The sequence below is a fragment of the Vicia villosa genome, linkage group LG3 (assembly GCF_029867415.1).
Source record: "Vicia villosa cultivar HV-30 ecotype Madison, WI linkage group LG3, Vvil1.0, whole genome shotgun sequence".
Classification (NCBI taxonomy): Eukaryota; Viridiplantae; Streptophyta; class Magnoliopsida; order Fabales; family Fabaceae; genus Vicia; species Vicia villosa.
In genome coordinates, this window is record NC_081182.1 from 32,222,832 (window position 1) to 32,240,449 (window position 17,618).

Below are 17,618 nucleotides of genomic sequence, written 5' to 3' on the forward strand. Positions count from 1 at the left end.
AGAGTAGAACTTCCCATGAAACAGAGTGGGGCGTACCTACAAGGTTAACACTCCAACGCTTAAATCAGTATGTGAAAGAGTAGAGAGTATTCAAATTGTGTTTAAACTTCTTGTCTGAAAATGCATCATTTCATTTCATATATATATATATATATATATATATATATATATATATGGGGACGTATCAAATGAGAACTTTGACTATAATGAGAAATGAGAACTTTTAATAATAACCGTATGATTTAAAATCAATGCTCAGATTTGCTTTAATGTGATATGTATTGATACCAGAATCTATCTATTAATTACAATCTCTTAAAATTTAAGTAAAATCTGAGTCATTGATTTTAAATCGTACGATTATTATTAAAAGTTCCCAGTTCTCATAATAATTAAAGTTCTCATTTGATACGTCCCATATATATATATATATATATATATATATATATATATATATATATATATATATATATATATATATATATATATATATATATATATATATATATATATATATATATATATATATATATAGAGGAGGGATCAAATTACACCCGAAGAGTTACACCACGAGTTACACTCGTTCAATAACTACATCTCGAATTAATATTTTTTAAATTCAACCGTTGGATTGAAACATAATATCATATAAATCATACCTATAAAGTTTGAGCTTAATCTATAATGATTTATTATATCATCAAGATATCCAAAGATTAACGTCAAAATGAGCTTTCATATAACGTTAATTTTGATGTGATTCAATGACATAGTAAATTATTATAGATTAAGCTCAAACTTTATAGGTATGATCTATATGATATTATGTTTCAATCCAACGGTTGAATTTAAAAAATATTAATTCGAGATGTAGTTATTGAACGAGTGTAACTCGTGGTGTAATTTGATCCCTCCTCATATATATATATATATATATATATATATATATATATATATATATATATATATATATATATATATATATATATATATATATATATATATATATATATATATATATATATATATATATATGGGACAACTCAAGTGAGAACACTTGGTTATTATGAGAAATGAGAACACTGAATCACGACCATTAAATTTTGATGTGTTGATTTTAATAAACTAGATTGGTTTCTCTTTCTATGTTGATTGAAAATAAATATTAAGGATCATAGAAAGAGAAACTAATGCAGTCCATTAAAATCAACAAATCAAAATTTAATAGTCGTGATTCATTGTTCTCATTTCTCATAATAACCAAATGTTCTCACTTGAGTCGTCCCATATATATATATATATATATATATATATATATATATATATATATATATATATATATATATATATATATATATATTGTCTCGCTAACGTGGAATGTAGAGATCCGTTGAATGTGCTTGAGGCATGAATCTCATGCAGTTGGGTATATGATAATCAAGTGGTGAGAAAAATATTATAGAAGTCTACTGAATGTTCGATTAATACGTCTGGATCCGGGATGTTTTTGTCCCAATGTGGTCGGAAATGATCCGTCCAAAATAATAAGTATTGTATATAAACTATAATTAATTTTAATTATAAGCGAGCCTATTTTATTCAAACCAAAACAAAATGAATATTTTTAAAAGCTAGAAAAAAAAAAGACTTTGTCGCCATTTCTGTAAATGCTATTGATTTTAAATTTAATTTTCTTATTAATATAGATCATAAAATTGTGGTGATGATAAATAGTTATGATTTATTCTTGTATTTTTTATTTTTATATTTTCTTATTAATAATAAGCATTTTTCATAAATTGAGTAGAAGTGAGAAGAAAGCTAGTACAACACACACATTAACAAAAAGTGTAAACTTAAAATACGAAATTTCACTACCAATAATTAAATTGCAATAAGTTCAAGTTTTGACATCTTATTCACCTCTTGAAAGTTGAAACCAACTTATAATGAAGTTATATTAAATGTCCAAACCGGGTTCGATATAGTTAACCCATTTGAGTCGAGTGTGACCAGCGACCAAAACTGCATACAGAGAATCATAAAGCAAAATCAATATTCGTGGAATGTTGAGGTTGCTTCAACTCCTCAATCTCATATTAAAAGTTGCAACCGTATCTTTTTGCACTTAAAAAAGAAAGCACGGTGGAATGAAGAGAACAAGAGTGACATGGCCAGAGGGAAGTGCCTTTGGAATTTTTCCTACAACAATACTACTCTCTTTCTTTCCTTTTTCAGTATTGCTGTTCTTGCTCTCTTCGTTTTTCAATCTCTTTATGCTTCTCTTTCTATTCACTCTACTATCGTTTCCCCTAAAGGTAAGCTAACTAACACCAATCTTCTCACAAATTCTAATACAACTTTTTCCCTTCAAGACAAACTAACTGTTTCCACGTTTCTTGTGTTTTCAGATGTTGTGTCTTATAGCCCGGATCAGATTCAGAAGATGGAAGAATCAGCGCGAATCCGCATGGCATATAAACCAGTGGAGTTGATTAAATCGGTAAGAACTAAGATTAACAGCTAATAATACTTTAGTTAATCTAGTTAATATTTTGAAACCGTTACACCAATCAATCAGGTGAAGGCTTTAGAAGGAGAATTTTCAATAGACAATTTGGCGGTTGGGTTACCGAAGTATATAAAGCAGAAAATAGTTGATGAAATTTTGCATAGACTAAGGAGCTTGAATTCCAGTAGCACTGATATTGCTAAGGAACGAGGTTAGTGTGTATAGAAACTAGCCCTCTGCTTATTTACATTTCATTTTAACTCATTAAATATGTGTTTACTCGAAATTGCAAACTTCGGTTCTCTTGGATCATATGACGTTTCCAAAAATACAGAAGTTATTGAAAGTTGGCGCAAGGAAAAACTCAAAGAGGTTAGGTTGGCTCATGTGAATGGGAGTTCTAACTCTACCATATCTCATGAAGAGACTGGTATGGACATTGATTTTCTGTTATATCTGCAACAGGTTGATTGTGCGATGTGCTTAAACATAATGCTCTTTTAGAGAAATTTCCATGAGCTAATCCAAAACAGATTATTGTATATTTCAACTTCCTAGGTGTGATATTAAGAGCTTTGGAGTCTGATTGGGATGCACTTTGCGAAGAGATCGGTCTTTGGATACCTGCTCAAATCGTTATCGAAGAACATGATGACAAACCTGAGGGCAGAGAGGAGTTTGGTAATATCAGTTTGTTTATTCAAAATAGTTTCTTCCTTAATTGAAAGTAACTTTACAGATTCATGGAATGAGTAAACATGATATTATGCGATAGAAACTTGAAGTAGTATGCATCTACTTTTTTGGTTGTAAAATCTTCTTCTTTGCATTTACCAAGTATTAATTCTATCCAGAGAAGGAGGTTCTTCCTGGCAGACCCCTTCCATCTGAGTGTCATGCAGAACTTCACACCGATTATGATGGTACTGCAGTAAGATGGGGTCTTACTCACCACAAAGATAGTGCAGCTGAATGCTGTCAGGCTTGCTTGGATCATGCAAGACATGCAAAAGAGGGTGAAAAGAAATGCAATATTTGGGTTTATTGTCCATCTGAGTTTGGGTGTCATTCTCCAGACATCTACCAACACAAACATCAAGAATGCTGGCTGAAATATGTAAGCTTCCTCATAATTCCCTACTTTGCCTCTTTTATGTGAATTTGCATAATAGCTTTTGATATTTTTTGAATGCAGGATGAGAAACCTCGATTAAATTTTAAAGACAAGTATCCTGAATCATATCAAAATTTATACCCGTCAGCACCAGTAATTGTTCCATGGGTCTCTGGAGTTGTTAGCTTATGAGCCAGGTAACCAACACCAGAATAACCCAACTAGGGGGCGCAAAGCTAGCTCAGGCAAAGCTTTCATTTGTTTATTGGTAATATATTTGTTATTCTTAAACATGTTGTGGAAAAGAAATGAACCCGGGGGACAAATAACACCCTCGATGATAGTTTAGGACTTCATTTTGGTCAATTCGATTTTGACATACTCACCAAGTCACGAATCAATGTCAAGGATTATCCACCAGTGTCTGTCCAAGCCTGACGTTGAGGATAAATGACTTTTAACTGATTAAAAGTAGTTTGTTGTACGTTATTTGATTACATAACTCATTATATTGTACAGATACTAAATTGTTGTCTTACCTTGTGTTTTTGTCTAAGCATTTGCCCCAAAACATCTCAAACACGAATAGAACAGTAAAGTGCAACCATGACATGATTGAAATAATGAAAATCACTGAACAGCTTTGTCTCAAAGAAACACAAATGTAAATAACATTATCAAATAAGATAATTTAAAATGAATTAAAGCAAGAAAACAAAAGCCAGCATAAATAGTAGTAATCACGTAGGAATGAAAATCATGTGGCACTTTCATTATTCAACTATATTATTGACAAAGAATGCTAAAATAGACTGGCAAATGTTATCAATCATTGTGCATTTTGAAAGGGTTCCCTCTCAATGCCTTAAACCGCAGCGTGCAGCAAATATTTGAATGCTTGCGCATTTCTTGTCTGGTTGTACTGTCACGTGTAGATGCTTTATCCATTAAGTTGAGGATCATATTCCTCTGGAAAATTTGGGGAAATGAAAGGAAACTGACTGAAACAAAATTATAATAAACAATTTCCTGCGGACTTGAATGCAAAAATCAAAGATGATCAATAATTGCTTTTGTAAACTCAGTTGTCTTTGAAGTGCCACCAAGATCAGCAGTTCGGTACTTCCCTTCTGCAATTGTGTTGAGGATGGCATTTTGAATTCGGTCTGCTTTATCATGGAGATCAATATGGCGCAACATAGTAACAGAACTTAGCAGCAATGCAGTTGGATTAGCCAAATTCTGCATAAATCCACATGAAAACAGGTGTAATTTAGTTAAGGGGGGCTGTTTCATGGTTAGAAATTTCACTTTCAAGAATAACTTTCTCGGAAAATAATAATTAGAATCTTAATCTCGGGTATTTTTAGAAAATGTGTTTGCGGCATTTGCGATTTCTACTTTCTTGAGCTGGTAGTTCTACCCTATGCCTCACAAAAAGAATATGTGTCACAAGTACAACACAGGCACTCAAAAACCATACATTCCATGAAAACAAGTAAAGAGGTTTAGAACAGAAAATATATGGTTTTAAAAAGTACTTCCACAGCTCACCTTCCCGGCAATATCAGGTGCTGAACCATGTACAGCCTCAGCAAGTGCAATACCTCCCTCGCCAATGTTGCAACTGCAAAATACAGGATATCCTGTCAGGTGATATATTTGTCACTACTAAGCTGCTATGCCCAAAACTCAACAAAACAAAGAAAAACCTGGGTGTCAAGCCTAATCCTCCAATCAATCCAGCACAAAGGTCACTGATAATGTCACCATAAAGGTTAGGCATCACCAACACATCAAAAAGTGCAGGATTTTTCACAAGCTGCAGATGGTCCAAAAATTAACAGTGTATTATTTTCAGATAGACAATGAATTTCAAAACGTGGTTGTACACCCTACATCAAGTTGACCGATATTACCATCATGCAGCAATTGTCAATGACAACTTCCTCATACGTTATCTCTGGATATTTCTCAGCAACCTCACGGCAACACTAAAAAAATCCAAAATAAAATGACAGTATTAGTATTCAAGAATATAATTTGAGACCGCATATTTATAGCCATCAGTATTAATAGTAACATACCTTCAGGAAAAGACCATCAGTCTTTTGCATAATATTGGCTTTGTGTATAGCAGACACTCTTTCTCTTCCATGTGCCTTGGCATAGTGAAAAGCATACTCAGCCACCCTTAAACTTGCATGACGCGTAATGATTTTTAGACTCTCTACAACACCCCTCACAACCTGTAGCCCAAAAGTGCTAAATAAGTTATACTGCTTAGAATTAGAATGATAGTATATAACACTGGTTGCCGTGATAAATACCTGATGTTCAAGCCCACTGTACTCGCCTTCCGTATTTTCACGGATTGTGATGAGATCTACATTATCATATCGAGTTTTGTAGCCAGGAAGGCTGTAACAAGGTCGAACATTGGCATATAAATTAAGTTCTTTTCTTAGAGTAAGGTTTAAAGAACGGTGCCCTTTTCCAATAGGAGTGGCCATTGGCCCTTTCAAGCCAATCCCATTTCTCCTTACCGATTCTAAACTTTCCCATGTAAGAAAGCTTTGTGTTCTAGGGTCAACTTCGGTCCCAACATAATGCTCTTCCCATTCAATTGGAACTTCAGCAGCTTGGAATACCTAATTATTGCAATAGTAAGAAACTAAATACTTGACAGCATATTACATTTGAATCAACAAAGAGTCAATTATTATTATGAATATTCAAGTGTACATAATACATCATACAAGCCAGTTTCATATCTATGCCATCATCATAATTCATTAGCCACAGCAACCTTCCTACTCTCGTAAGTTTATCTCAGTACCGACGTTTTCGCACCCCTTTCTATCAATACCGTGAAACCATATAAACCTAACGCAACTGTAGCCCGAGAAGGCATTTATATAACATGGTAAAAACATGCTACCACCATGCCGTTTGCATTGTTTATATATATATAAAATAAACACAAGTTTTATCGTCAAAGCTTAAGTCACTGGCAAGTGGCAACCATTAGAATTAGAGAAAAATCATACAATTACAGAACAAGCCAATCAGAAACCCAAATAAATGTTGACAGAATTTTATACATAATAGAATCGAAAGCATCATACACGTAGAGCACTCAAAGAGGTATAATGAATAATTGGGGAAAATCAGAGAGAAATGAAAAGGAACCTGTTTGACGGAATCGGCGATCTCGGGACCAATACCGTCTCCGGGGAAAAGAGTGGCACGGATCGGAGTGGAGGCGGAAGAGAAGGCTTTAGGGTTTGAGAAATAGCGGCTTCCGAGGGTTCGTCTGAGTATCTGAGAAGCCATATTTGACCGCACACACTTCCTTTATGATTCTAATTCTCACACACACAACAAATGCGACGCAGAAACTAAGGTGTGTAAGTGGCCAATTCTATAGTTTACTTTTGAGTTTCGGTTCTTTTCGAGCACGGTGGGTCAACTTAAGCTATGTTTGGTTCTACTTTGCATAATTCATAATTGATTTTTTTTTTTTTGTGTGTGTTAATGTAATATATTAATACAAATTATTTTATGTTCAATTTACTTTTAAGTAAAATCAAATTATTTAAATACAATTTTTATATCACTGAAAAATCAAAATATTTATAAATAGGTTTTACTCAAATTTATAAATAAAAGGTCCTATGTTCAATTTTTTTTAATATTTGATCATCTCATTTTAAAAGTAAACTATTTGGTTCTCCATTTTAATATTTATCTCTCTTCATTTTGTGTGTCATTTTTTATGATCTCACAACGTAATTGATGATGTGGAATAATCTAAGTGGAAAAAGTGAAGTTTCTTGGGCTAGCCAATTACACGACCACATCTTTAATGATAGATGACCTCAAAATAAATATGTATTCTTATAATTTAATTGATACATTTTTTTAAAAAAAGTTGTTTGATTTATAACATACATAAATAAAAATAAATAAACATTATTTCTGAGTTTAAAACTAGTAGCTTACATTCATTGTTATCTTTTAAATAATGAGAAAACTAGATAAAATTTATTATGTTATCTTTTAAATAGTGAGAAAACTTAGATACAATTTATTAGGTGTGGTTTTTACTATTGTTCAATAAAAATATGGTAAATGTACTTAAATACGGAAATATGAGAAAAATGCATATGTGTAGAAGGAAATTAATCAAATTATACACTTGCCATATTTTTATTGAAAAATAATAAAAAAACACACTTATAAAATTGTATCTAAGTTTTTTCCTTTAAATAATTTATACAATAGTGTTTCTATATGCTCCAAAATCCATACGTCCAATAAATGTATTACAATATAATTGTTTTAGATTTATTATTAGTCATATGATATAATATCATGTATTTGTCGAATTTTGAGCTTCTTTCCTACATGAAAAAATGTCTAAATATATTAGCTCATTTGTGTTTCACTTATTTTAAGTGGAGAGAGTCAATTGAGGGTTTAGAGAGAAAAAAAGAAGGTAGAAAAAACAGCTTTAAAATAGAGAAAAGAGGAGAGAAATTAATTCTTGTTTTTCTATAACCAATCTTAGTGAATCACTGATTTTATGTTCGTTAACCATTGGATCAAACTCATTTTCGCAGGGCAGGTTTGTAACACCCGCGTCTACTTTTTGACCGTTCAAATCTGCAAAACAAAATATGTGCTAAGAGATATTAGTTTCGCACTAAAGTTGTAGATTTGAGTATTTTAACTTCTTATTTCTTATTTGTAAAGTTAGTTTGCTTTGTGATTTTGTTGTTAGCACTAGTTTGTGAATTACTTTGAGACTCTCTTGTACCCTTATTTAATTATAGTAGAGCTATTTATTTGGTCTAGACGACTTGTGGTTTTTTACTCTCACATTTAGGATTCAGTGTTCTCTTCTTCCTTTATTTGTTTGATTTACTGCCATACATTTGTTGTTAATCCTTAATTTGTTGTTGATCCTAATGTAACACCACAAATCTACCCAACGGTTTATAAAGGAGATCATAGTGCAAAAATCTCAAAACAACATACTTGAGGCATCACATTTATCAACTTAAAACATATTCGCATACAAGCTCATTAAGAAAGATACATAACACATATCCATGGGGAGAATTCAACATAAACATAACAACATAAAACAAAATAAGCGTCAATCTCCCCGAGTGCTACGTATCAGAGCAAAGGACACCAACTCGAGCTACTAACGACAACGACTACTCATCTTGGTTACCTGCACGTTACCAACAAAGGGTAACATTCAAGTAGAAGGGTGAGATATCAAACAGTATAAAGGAACGTATGATAATACTTATAGCAAAGATAAGATCATACACATTTCACCACTTCTCATCTCAAAACAACTTTCATCACAACATCAATGTTATCAATCATTTATAATAAAGTATTCAAATTCATAACTATATCATCAACATAGTATAACATCCACTTCATAATCACAACAATTCAAAATGCAACTCAATATGCGACTTAACATTATGCATATGCATGTGGTATCATTTGGAGTAAAACTCTCGTCTCAAATATTTGCCATTTGGGCCATCTTCGTTGCCATTTTCAGACTAATAGTCACTGTTGCCATTTTCAGGCCATTGTCATTGCCATTTTCAGGCTAATAATCTCTTATGCAATGGATGCAACCCAATGATGCACATCCACAACATTCACAACACGTCATAACATCGGCTAAATAACATCAACTCAATTTCAAATTTCAACGACAACAATAATATCATTACTATTTATAGTAATTCATCACTTCGCAATCACGTTACTATGTCGTATCATCATACAACATTATTCCACTTCACAACAAATCACAATATTCGGAAAAATACAATTCAAGAAAAGTTTTCAAAAGTCATTCCAATCATTTTCATTAAATAGGAATTAATTTCAGCTTTCCAAAGGTTCAAACGGTGCATAAAAAGGAGTTACGGATCAAAAGATACGATAAATAGAAGTTTCATAAAATTTTGCATAATAGGGTTCGCTTAGCGGACCTCTAACGCGCTAACTGAAAAATGGAAGAAATTTCCATCCTTGAAATCTCTCTTAGTGGACCAAGTTCTCTTAGCGGACTCACGATTTTCAAAAATTGTTCCCATACTTCGCTTAGTGGACCAGATCCCGCTTAGCGGACGTGCAATTATGCAGAAAAATAACAGAGAACTCAGTTCTGAGAAAAAGCCCTTCCACCACTCAAAACCACTTTCATACATCAATTAAAAGCACATATAACCAGTATTTAACATTTATCATCAACAATCTATATTCAAAAACATGTTTAGAGCCACAATTCATAGAATCTAGCATAAACCCTAACAATCTCAATTTCACAAACATAGATACTAAGCATATAATCAAAACCCCACCATAATCTATCATCATACAATCCCTTATCATGAAAGAATCCTACCCTTACCTTGGTTTGAGTTGAAGACAACTCTAATCTTCAATTTGGGATTTGCCCTAGTTTCTTCTCCTCTTCTCTTCTCTTTCACCAAATGTCACTTCTAATTCTATTTTCCCAATTCTCTCTTGTTTTGTTAATCTTACTAACTTTCTTATTATTACTAATGGGCTTAAATCAACACCTCCCAAATACTAATGCTAACTCTCTAAGTTAGGCCCAATACTAATAATCTCACTAAATCATTACTACTAATTCCTAATAAAATAACATAAAACCAACTAATCACATAATTATCAAATAATTCACAAGACACACAGTAAAATAAATAATTAAAATAAAATGGGTGTTACACCATATATTTGTTGTTGATCCTTATAGATTCTTACAAGTTTGGAGAATTTTATTTTTGTTGCGTATTGGTATGTTATTGTGTGTTAATTTTCCATCAGAGTGACATTAGAGCTCTTGGTTAAGGGCTATTTTACTTGTTTGAATAATGAAGTCAAATACAAATATGAATATGGTATTGTTGAATGGTTCTAATTATCATTTGTGAAATGGCAAGATAAAATACTTGTTATTTATGAAAAAATTGCATTTAGCGATTTTTAGTCCCGTAAAGTCGGATTTTGTGTCTGATGAAGAAAGAGAGTTTGAACATTTACATATTAGTGATTTTATTCGAAAATATGCATAAGACAGTGTTTATAATCATATTGCTGATAAGAAACGTGCAAAAACTTTATGGGACGGGGTAGAGTCCTTGTATGCCTCTAAATTAGAGAATAATAAATTGTTCTTATGGAATTGCTTCATAAGTTTGACGTATAATGAGAGGACTTCTATTTCAGATCACTTGAGTAAATTTCAAGGGCTTATTGATTAGATGTCAGGAATGTGTATCAAATTTGATGACAAAATTTTAGGACTATTTTTATTTATCTCTTTACTAGAATCTTGGGAGGCGTTTCGGGTTTCTATCACAAGTTCCGCTCCTAGAGGTGTTGTTTTTTGGAAACGAATAAGGATGGTATTCTTAATGAGGAGATGATAAGGAAGGCACAATTTTCTTCATCTCAATCTGAGGTATTGGTTAATGAAAATAAGGGAAAAGTTATAAAAAAGAATCGAAGGGTGATAGAGAGAATATCAGAAGCAAGTCCAAACTGCAATATAAGAATCTTGAGTGTCATTATTCTCATAAAACAAGACACATACATAAGTATTGTTGTTAGTGGGAAAGGGATAACAGAGGCAAGAGAGGCAAGTCTAAAGAAAGAGATCATGAATATGATGGTAACGGTCGTGTTACTACTGCTACTAATGATGATCTTGTTATTCTCCATGCTCATGAGTATGTTTAATCTCATATCATATGATAGCATGTGGATAATTGACAGTTGTTCTACATTGCATGTTACACCAAGGAAGGAATTCTTCACATCTTATACTTTTGGTGACTTTGGAGTGTTGAAGATGGGTAATGGTGGTGCATCTAATGTAATTAGTGTTGGTGATGTTTACTTGCAAACCAACATGGGAATGCACCTATTGCTTAAAGGTGTCAAACATGCTCCAAATACCCGCTTTGATCTGATCTCTCTACATATGCTTGATGATTGTGGTTATAATAATCACTTTGGTTATGGAAAGTGGAAACTCAGTAAAGGTAACTTGGTTGTGGCTAGAGGGGAGAAATTTTTTAAACTGTATTAGGCAAAAGCTTTAATTTCTAGAGATAGTGTGAATGTTATCGATATGGAAGCATCTTTGTGGCACCAAATACTTAGTCATATTAGTGAAACTATGGGTTTATGCTTTGAATAGAAAATACCAAGTGTTATAAAAGTTCAAAGAATTTCATGCTTTGCTTGAGAGGCATACATGCGAGAAGCTCGAAAGTGTTCATTTTGACAACAATGGTGAATATTATGGACCCTTTGATGCCTATTGCAAGCATCGTGATATTTCACATGAAAAAAATCCTCATAAAACTCCTTAATTGAATGGTTTAGCATAGTGGATGAATCTAACACTAATTGAGAGAGTGTGGTGTATGTTTTCTGAAGCGAAGTTGCCCAATCATTATTGGGGAATGCACTTTACACGACTGTGCATGTTCTTAATCTAACCCCTACTGTTGCTTTAAATAGTGAAGTTCTAGATAAAATTTGGTTTGAAAAAATGTCAAGTATAATTTATCTTCATTGGCTATGGGCAAGATGAGTTTGATTACAAGTTGTATAATTCTATATGGAAGAAGCTTATTAGAAAGCACGATGTTGTGTTCATGTAATACCAAATTGTTGAAGACATTGATAAGATGGAGAAGACTATACCCAAGAAAGATATAAGTTTGTATAATATTGATCCACTTCAGTTACCTCTTTATAATCTAGATACTATTGATGTTGGTGATCAGAATGATGAGCCACATGATTGTGCTGATGATCAACAAATTGGAGATGAGGTAAATATTCCAACTAATAATGATGAATAAGATAATGATATGTCACAGGATGAGAATCTTGGTGAAGTTTTAGAATCTCTCAAGTTCAACTTAGGAGGTCTAACAAACAGAAGCAACCTTCAACAAGTTATAATTCTGATGAGTATGTGAGCTTTACTGATGAGGGTGAACTTGAGTGTTTTTGAGAAGCCATGGAAAGTGATGAAAATCAAAAGTGGTTGGATGCAAGGTTTCCGTCAAATAAAAGATGTTGATTTTAATGAGATTTTCTCACCAGTTATAAAGATGTCATCAATCAAATTCTTGTTTTGGCTTGCCTCACATAACTCTTCCCATACTTTTACAATATTGTATTGTGGTTTAAATAATGAGTCGTTCATGCATTTTGTTCGAGATTTTAGAGATTTCATAAACATTTGGCAGACCCTAAGTTTTACAAAACCAAATTTGTCCACAACACAAGATGTTAACAATTGGCTCATAAATGGTATGTTAGATGATCAAAAGAATCTTTTTGCAGCGAGAATTTGGTGGACTTGAAGAAACAATATTCAACTAGCATACCTTAAGAAACCATCCCATTGTATCACCTTAACATGGTAACACATAACTTGGCGAACTTCATCCTCAATTTTTTAGAAACCATAAGAAGAACACATAAATGCAAGATACATCCAACAAAACACACTTAACCTCCCTCACACTATTATAAATGTTGATGGAAATTGTCTTCAAACGTACCATAGATGTTTATGATGGAATCATCTATAACTCCTTAGGTGCTTGTCATACATGATTTTCTAGATACTTACATGGATCTTCATACATTCTTTAAGTTAAGCCCTGTGTCATCCACATATGAATCTCCATTATGATAGATAAGGGATTCAATGACTCAGTTTACTAAACAAATTCCTTCAGTCTCTTAGCATCCTCAAGACTCCCGCAAACAAGTACCACAATTGTTTTTGGTTTTAATACAAGACAACAATGACAAATTTAGAGAAAACAGTCACATTAATATGATCCACAACCTCCGATAAGGAAATCAATGGGTCAACTGTATGGCCAAGCTTAATGCCACGTGCAATTAGGACCTTCTGTTTCACGCCTCTCCTCCACCACTACAAGAAAACAGCGTTTTAGCGTCGGCCAAAAGCCCTCGCTAAACAGCTAAAAACCGACGCTACACCATGATAGTGGCAGCTTAGCGGCGGGGTCGGGGCGGACACCCTAGAGATGGAAGCAAAGCACAGTGGCGAGCCGTCACTACACTTAGTGGCGACTTCAGGAACGCTAAAGGGACACTATATTAACGAAACCGACGCTAATATAAGATAAATTTTTGGTTCAGCGTCGGTTTTTATCGACGCTATCTTCCACGAAGTGTCAGTTTAAAGCTTCACTTAAATATTATCTTCAATGTGTTAGCGTCGGTTTTGTGGGACACTCTAGCATTGCCCGTGGATTAGCGTATGCTCTGTTTGACGCCACACAACTAAAATCGTGAACCATAGCGTAGCATCGGCCTTTGACGATGCTTTGTAAGTTTGAAATTACGCGTGATAGCGTCACTTATAGCAGCCGCTAGTTTTTTTGGGTTTTTTTTAAAAAAATTATAAACCTGTTTAAAACAAATTTATTTGCTACATGAATTAAGAGAAACCTGTTTTTAATTTAAACCTATTCATTGATATATTATCACATCAAAATTCTAACACAAGATAACAAACTTGTGTAAATCCAAGATATTGCTACATTAAATAAGATGTCAAATTTAAATCAAAATATTGATTCAATATATCATACTTGTGTCCATCCATAATATACATAAAGATTCAAAGTTACTTCAAAATAACACAAAATATCAAGCTTGTGAAAATCCAAAATAATTTGAACAAGTTCTAAAACTAAAAAAAGACAATGCATATGACTTAACATCCATCACTCATTTCGTCTAGCCTCATTCTCGCAACTGACATTTTTCGGAATGTCTTATCCTTCTAGTTAGTCTTATTTGTTTTCTTTTTTGTACTTTTTTTCCGTTAACTTTGTAACCAAAAAATACATAGATGAAATAATTATTTTCACGATATATTATATTTTGATATAAATTCAAAAAAGATATTCTCATTTATTTCTCAATACATTCTCTCACATTGATTAATAGATTTAATGAATTTTTCCTCATGTCATATGAATGAATTCTACTTTATCATGTATTTCTTATTTTAGATTCTAACCTCATAATATGAAAATTCCTCTATTTTACCTCTTCGTGACATTAATTGTACAAAGATACATGGCCATATGTGTTGTCAGGTCATTATTCTTTTTTGGGTACAAGTGAAAAAACAAATGAGGAAAAGTAGGAAATTATTTAGAAAATAAAGTCCCACTACCATTAGCTAGCAGGAGTGTGATGATTCCAACAAGAGGCTCCATAAAATATCAGTACACCGCATCGTTACAATCCCCATATTTTGCTAGATAGTCAGCATAAGCATTCCCCTTTCTAAGATTATGAAATATTTAAACTCGTCATTTCCCAGACAAAAGCTCTTTAATATTGTGAAGAATCGCAACATAGTGATGTGAAACAGTAATAAACTTTGAGACAAGCTTGATAGCAGAGTTAAAGTCAGAATAACACACCAGGTCTTTGATGTCAAGTTCTCAGGCCATACTTAAACCATGATATAGCGCCATCAGCTCATCACGAAGGATGTTGGAATAACCAATATTACCTTCAAAACCTCGAACCTAAACACCATCATTGTTTCGACCAATCCACAAAAATCTCAGACGTTCGAATTATCGAGACTACCGCCATCAACATTCAAAATCATATTACTATATTTGTGAGCGTTCCACGTGATCGTTCTCGTTGGATAAGGCAGATTATGCTTGAGAAAACATTTAGCTAACATATTAGCATAATTCGATGTGTTGAGTTTTAAATATAGGAAGATACCACTTTATTCACAAGACACAATTTGTTTCTAGCGCACCACAACCACCAGCAAGCAACCAAAAAGACAGACTCGCCATTGAAAGAATAGTTGGTCCAAGAAGCCACTAAATTTCAAAAGCGAATAGCAAATTTATTTTCTCAGACAATCTAGAGTCGTCTTAACATCTTGATTGTATCTAAGATAGAAATTCGTTTAGAGCATCCTACAATGACACAATATTAATTTTGTAGAAAGAGACTTAAAACTTATCTAAAAGAAATTGTCACATCACTATTTAATTAAAATTATGTCACATATTTTTAAATGACAGGTATATTTAGTTTTATAAATAGATAAATATTTTTTTAAACAAAACCTATTTAAAATTATGATTTAACCTAACTTTTTGTTTTAAAGAGAACTTTAAAATAATAAGTCAAATCAAACAAAATCTAATACTTCACATAATTTCATAATAAGAATAGAAAAATAAGCATTTTTTTTAGTGGTAACAAACAAATCATAATCTATTCAATTAAAGTTGAAAAGAAGAACCTCTTCGGCTTTTACTACCATATTTCTCAATCTTGCACAACTTTTGAACTACTCGTTTGCACTACCTAACAAAGTGACTTCACTTAGTCCCCAGATGGGTTCCACATCCATTGAAAATTATTGCTACCTAACAAAGAGTTCTCTTATGACTTTTGAGACAAACAAGTTCTTATTAAGTAATAGCATCATCATCATCATCAACACACACTTTCACTCCCAATCTTTCTCTTCTCTCCAAAAATGGATCCTCAAATCTCCATCGACGTTCCTCCTTACCTCCGTGTCCACAAAAACGGAACCGTCGAGAGACTAGTAGGCATTGACGTTGCTCCTCCCGGCATCGATCCTCAAACAAACGTCATCTCCAAAGACATCACAATCCTCCCAAAAACCGGTGTCACAGCAAGACTCTACTCACCCACCAAAACTTCAACAAAACTTTCTTTACTCATCTACCTCCATGGTGGTGCCTATTGCATATCTTCACCTTCTGACCCTCTTTACCATAACTCCCTCAACAACCTTGTAGCCGAAGCAAACGTCATCGCTATCTCTGTTAATTACCGGCTAGCACCAGAACATCCACTTCCAACCGCGTACGATGATTCTTGGGAAGCACTTCAATGGGTTGCTTCACACGCCGTCGAAGACGGCTTCGACGGGCAAGAGAAAGAAAACTGGATCAAAGACAAAGTTGACTTTAACAGAGTTTTCTTAGCAGGTGACAGTGCTGGTGCTAACATGGGACACTACATGTGTTTAAAGGAACACAATTTTATAAATTTCAAGATTCTGGGTCTTGTTATGGTGAATCCTTATTTCTGGGGGAAGGAACCAATTGGTATAGAGATAAGTGATTATGAGAGGAAGAAAATGGTTGATAAATGGTGGGAATTTGTTTGTCCTTCTTATAAAGGAAGTGATGATCCTTTGATTAATCCGTTTGTGGAAGAAGCTCCTGATATTGAAGGATTGTGTGTTGAAAAAGTGCTTGTTACTGTTGCTGAGAAAGATATATTGAAAGAAAGAGGGAAACTTTATCATAAGAAATTGGTTAACAGTAGTTGGAAAGGAAGTGCTGAGTTTTATGAAACTGAAGAGGAGGATCATGTGTTTCATATTTTCAACCCAGGTTGTGATAAAGCTAAAAGTTTGGTTAAACGCATAGCTGTTTTCATCAATGAATAGTGATGTTTTACAATAATACAAGCATGTGTTGTGTGTGGAAGCATTTTTTATTTAATAATAAGGAGACGTGTGTTTTTGTGTTTAATACTTTAATTTATGAATAGTATATTTATTTAATTTAGCTGCTCATTTTCACATAGCTGTATTGGAGTATTGTATAATTTACAACTAAGTTTATATGTGTTCAAAGCTTCATTAATGATGAAATTTAAGCAACACTTCTCTACAAGCTTATTCTACTAATAATTTAATAGCCATGGTGTAATGATGACACCTAAAATGATGGATTAAGAATTACTAAGAACCAAAATGAGAATAAGGACGAGTGTATAAAAATTTAGAAACATATGCAAAACAGAAAAACAGGACATAAGTTC

General features: G+C 33.1%; 3 protein-coding genes across 3 annotated transcripts; 2 read left to right on the plus strand and 1 right to left on the minus strand.

The window, feature by feature from the left end:
* The first annotated feature begins 1,988 nt into the window (after nucleotides 1–1,988).
* Nucleotides 1,989–4,182, plus strand: LOC131660879 (uncharacterized). Its single transcript, XM_058930236.1, has 7 exons — nucleotides 1,989–2,318; nucleotides 2,412–2,503; nucleotides 2,582–2,723; nucleotides 2,847–2,942; nucleotides 3,071–3,193; nucleotides 3,367–3,629; nucleotides 3,708–4,182. Exons 1-7 carry the CDS (start codon nucleotides 2,171–2,173, stop codon nucleotides 3,816–3,818), a joined length of 975 nt encoding a protein of 324 aa, XP_058786219.1. The 5' UTR covers nucleotides 1,989–2,170; the 3' UTR covers nucleotides 3,819–4,182.
* A 264-nt stretch (nucleotides 4,183–4,446) lies between these two features.
* Nucleotides 4,447–7,098, minus strand: LOC131660878 (isocitrate dehydrogenase [NAD] catalytic subunit 5, mitochondrial). The gene is made up of 7 exons (XM_058930235.1): nucleotides 6,819–7,098; nucleotides 5,957–6,277; nucleotides 5,714–5,875; nucleotides 5,546–5,620; nucleotides 5,339–5,448; nucleotides 5,181–5,253; nucleotides 4,447–4,868 (listed from the first exon to the last, which is right to left on the minus strand). Exons 1-7 carry the CDS (start codon nucleotides 6,960–6,962, stop codon nucleotides 4,677–4,679), a joined length of 1,077 nt encoding a protein of 358 aa, XP_058786218.1. The 5' UTR covers nucleotides 6,963–7,098; the 3' UTR covers nucleotides 4,447–4,676.
* A 9,041-nt stretch (nucleotides 7,099–16,139) lies between these two features.
* On the plus strand, nucleotides 16,140–17,457 carry LOC131655334 (probable carboxylesterase 2). Its single transcript, XM_058925219.1, has one exon. It carries the CDS (start codon nucleotides 16,294–16,296, stop codon nucleotides 17,239–17,241), a length of 948 nt encoding a protein of 315 aa, XP_058781202.1. The 5' UTR covers nucleotides 16,140–16,293; the 3' UTR covers nucleotides 17,242–17,457.
* Nucleotides 17,458–17,618: the final 161 nt, after the last annotated feature.

Bases quoted from the DNA above. Each gene is read 5' to 3' on its own strand.
- LOC131660879 (XM_058930236.1), top strand. From the start codon at position 2,171: ATGGCCAGAGGGAAGTGCCTTTGGAATTTTTCCTACAACAATACTACT. The intron at 2,724-2,846 runs GTTAGTGTGTAT...CCAAAAATACAG, and splicing joins TGATATTGCTAAGGAACGAG to AAGTTATTGAAAGTTGGCGC. The intron at 3,630-3,707 runs GTAAGCTTCCTC...TTTTGAATGCAG, and splicing joins AAGAATGCTGGCTGAAATAT to GATGAGAAACCTCGATTAAA.
- LOC131660878 (XM_058930235.1), bottom strand. From the start codon at position 6,962: ATGGCTTCTCAGATACTCAGACGAACCCTCGGAAGCCGCTATTTCTCA. The intron at 6,278-6,818 runs GTTCCTTTTCAT...TGCAATAATTAG, and splicing joins TCGCCGATTCCGTCAAACAG to GTATTCCAAGCTGCTGAAGT. The intron at 5,876-5,956 runs GTATTTATCACG...TTTGGGCTACAG, and splicing joins ACAGTGGGCTTGAACATCAG to GTTGTGAGGGGTGTTGTAGA.
- LOC131655334 (XM_058925219.1), top strand. From the start codon at position 16,294: ATGGATCCTCAAATCTCCATCGACGTTCCTCCTTACCTCCGTGTCCAC.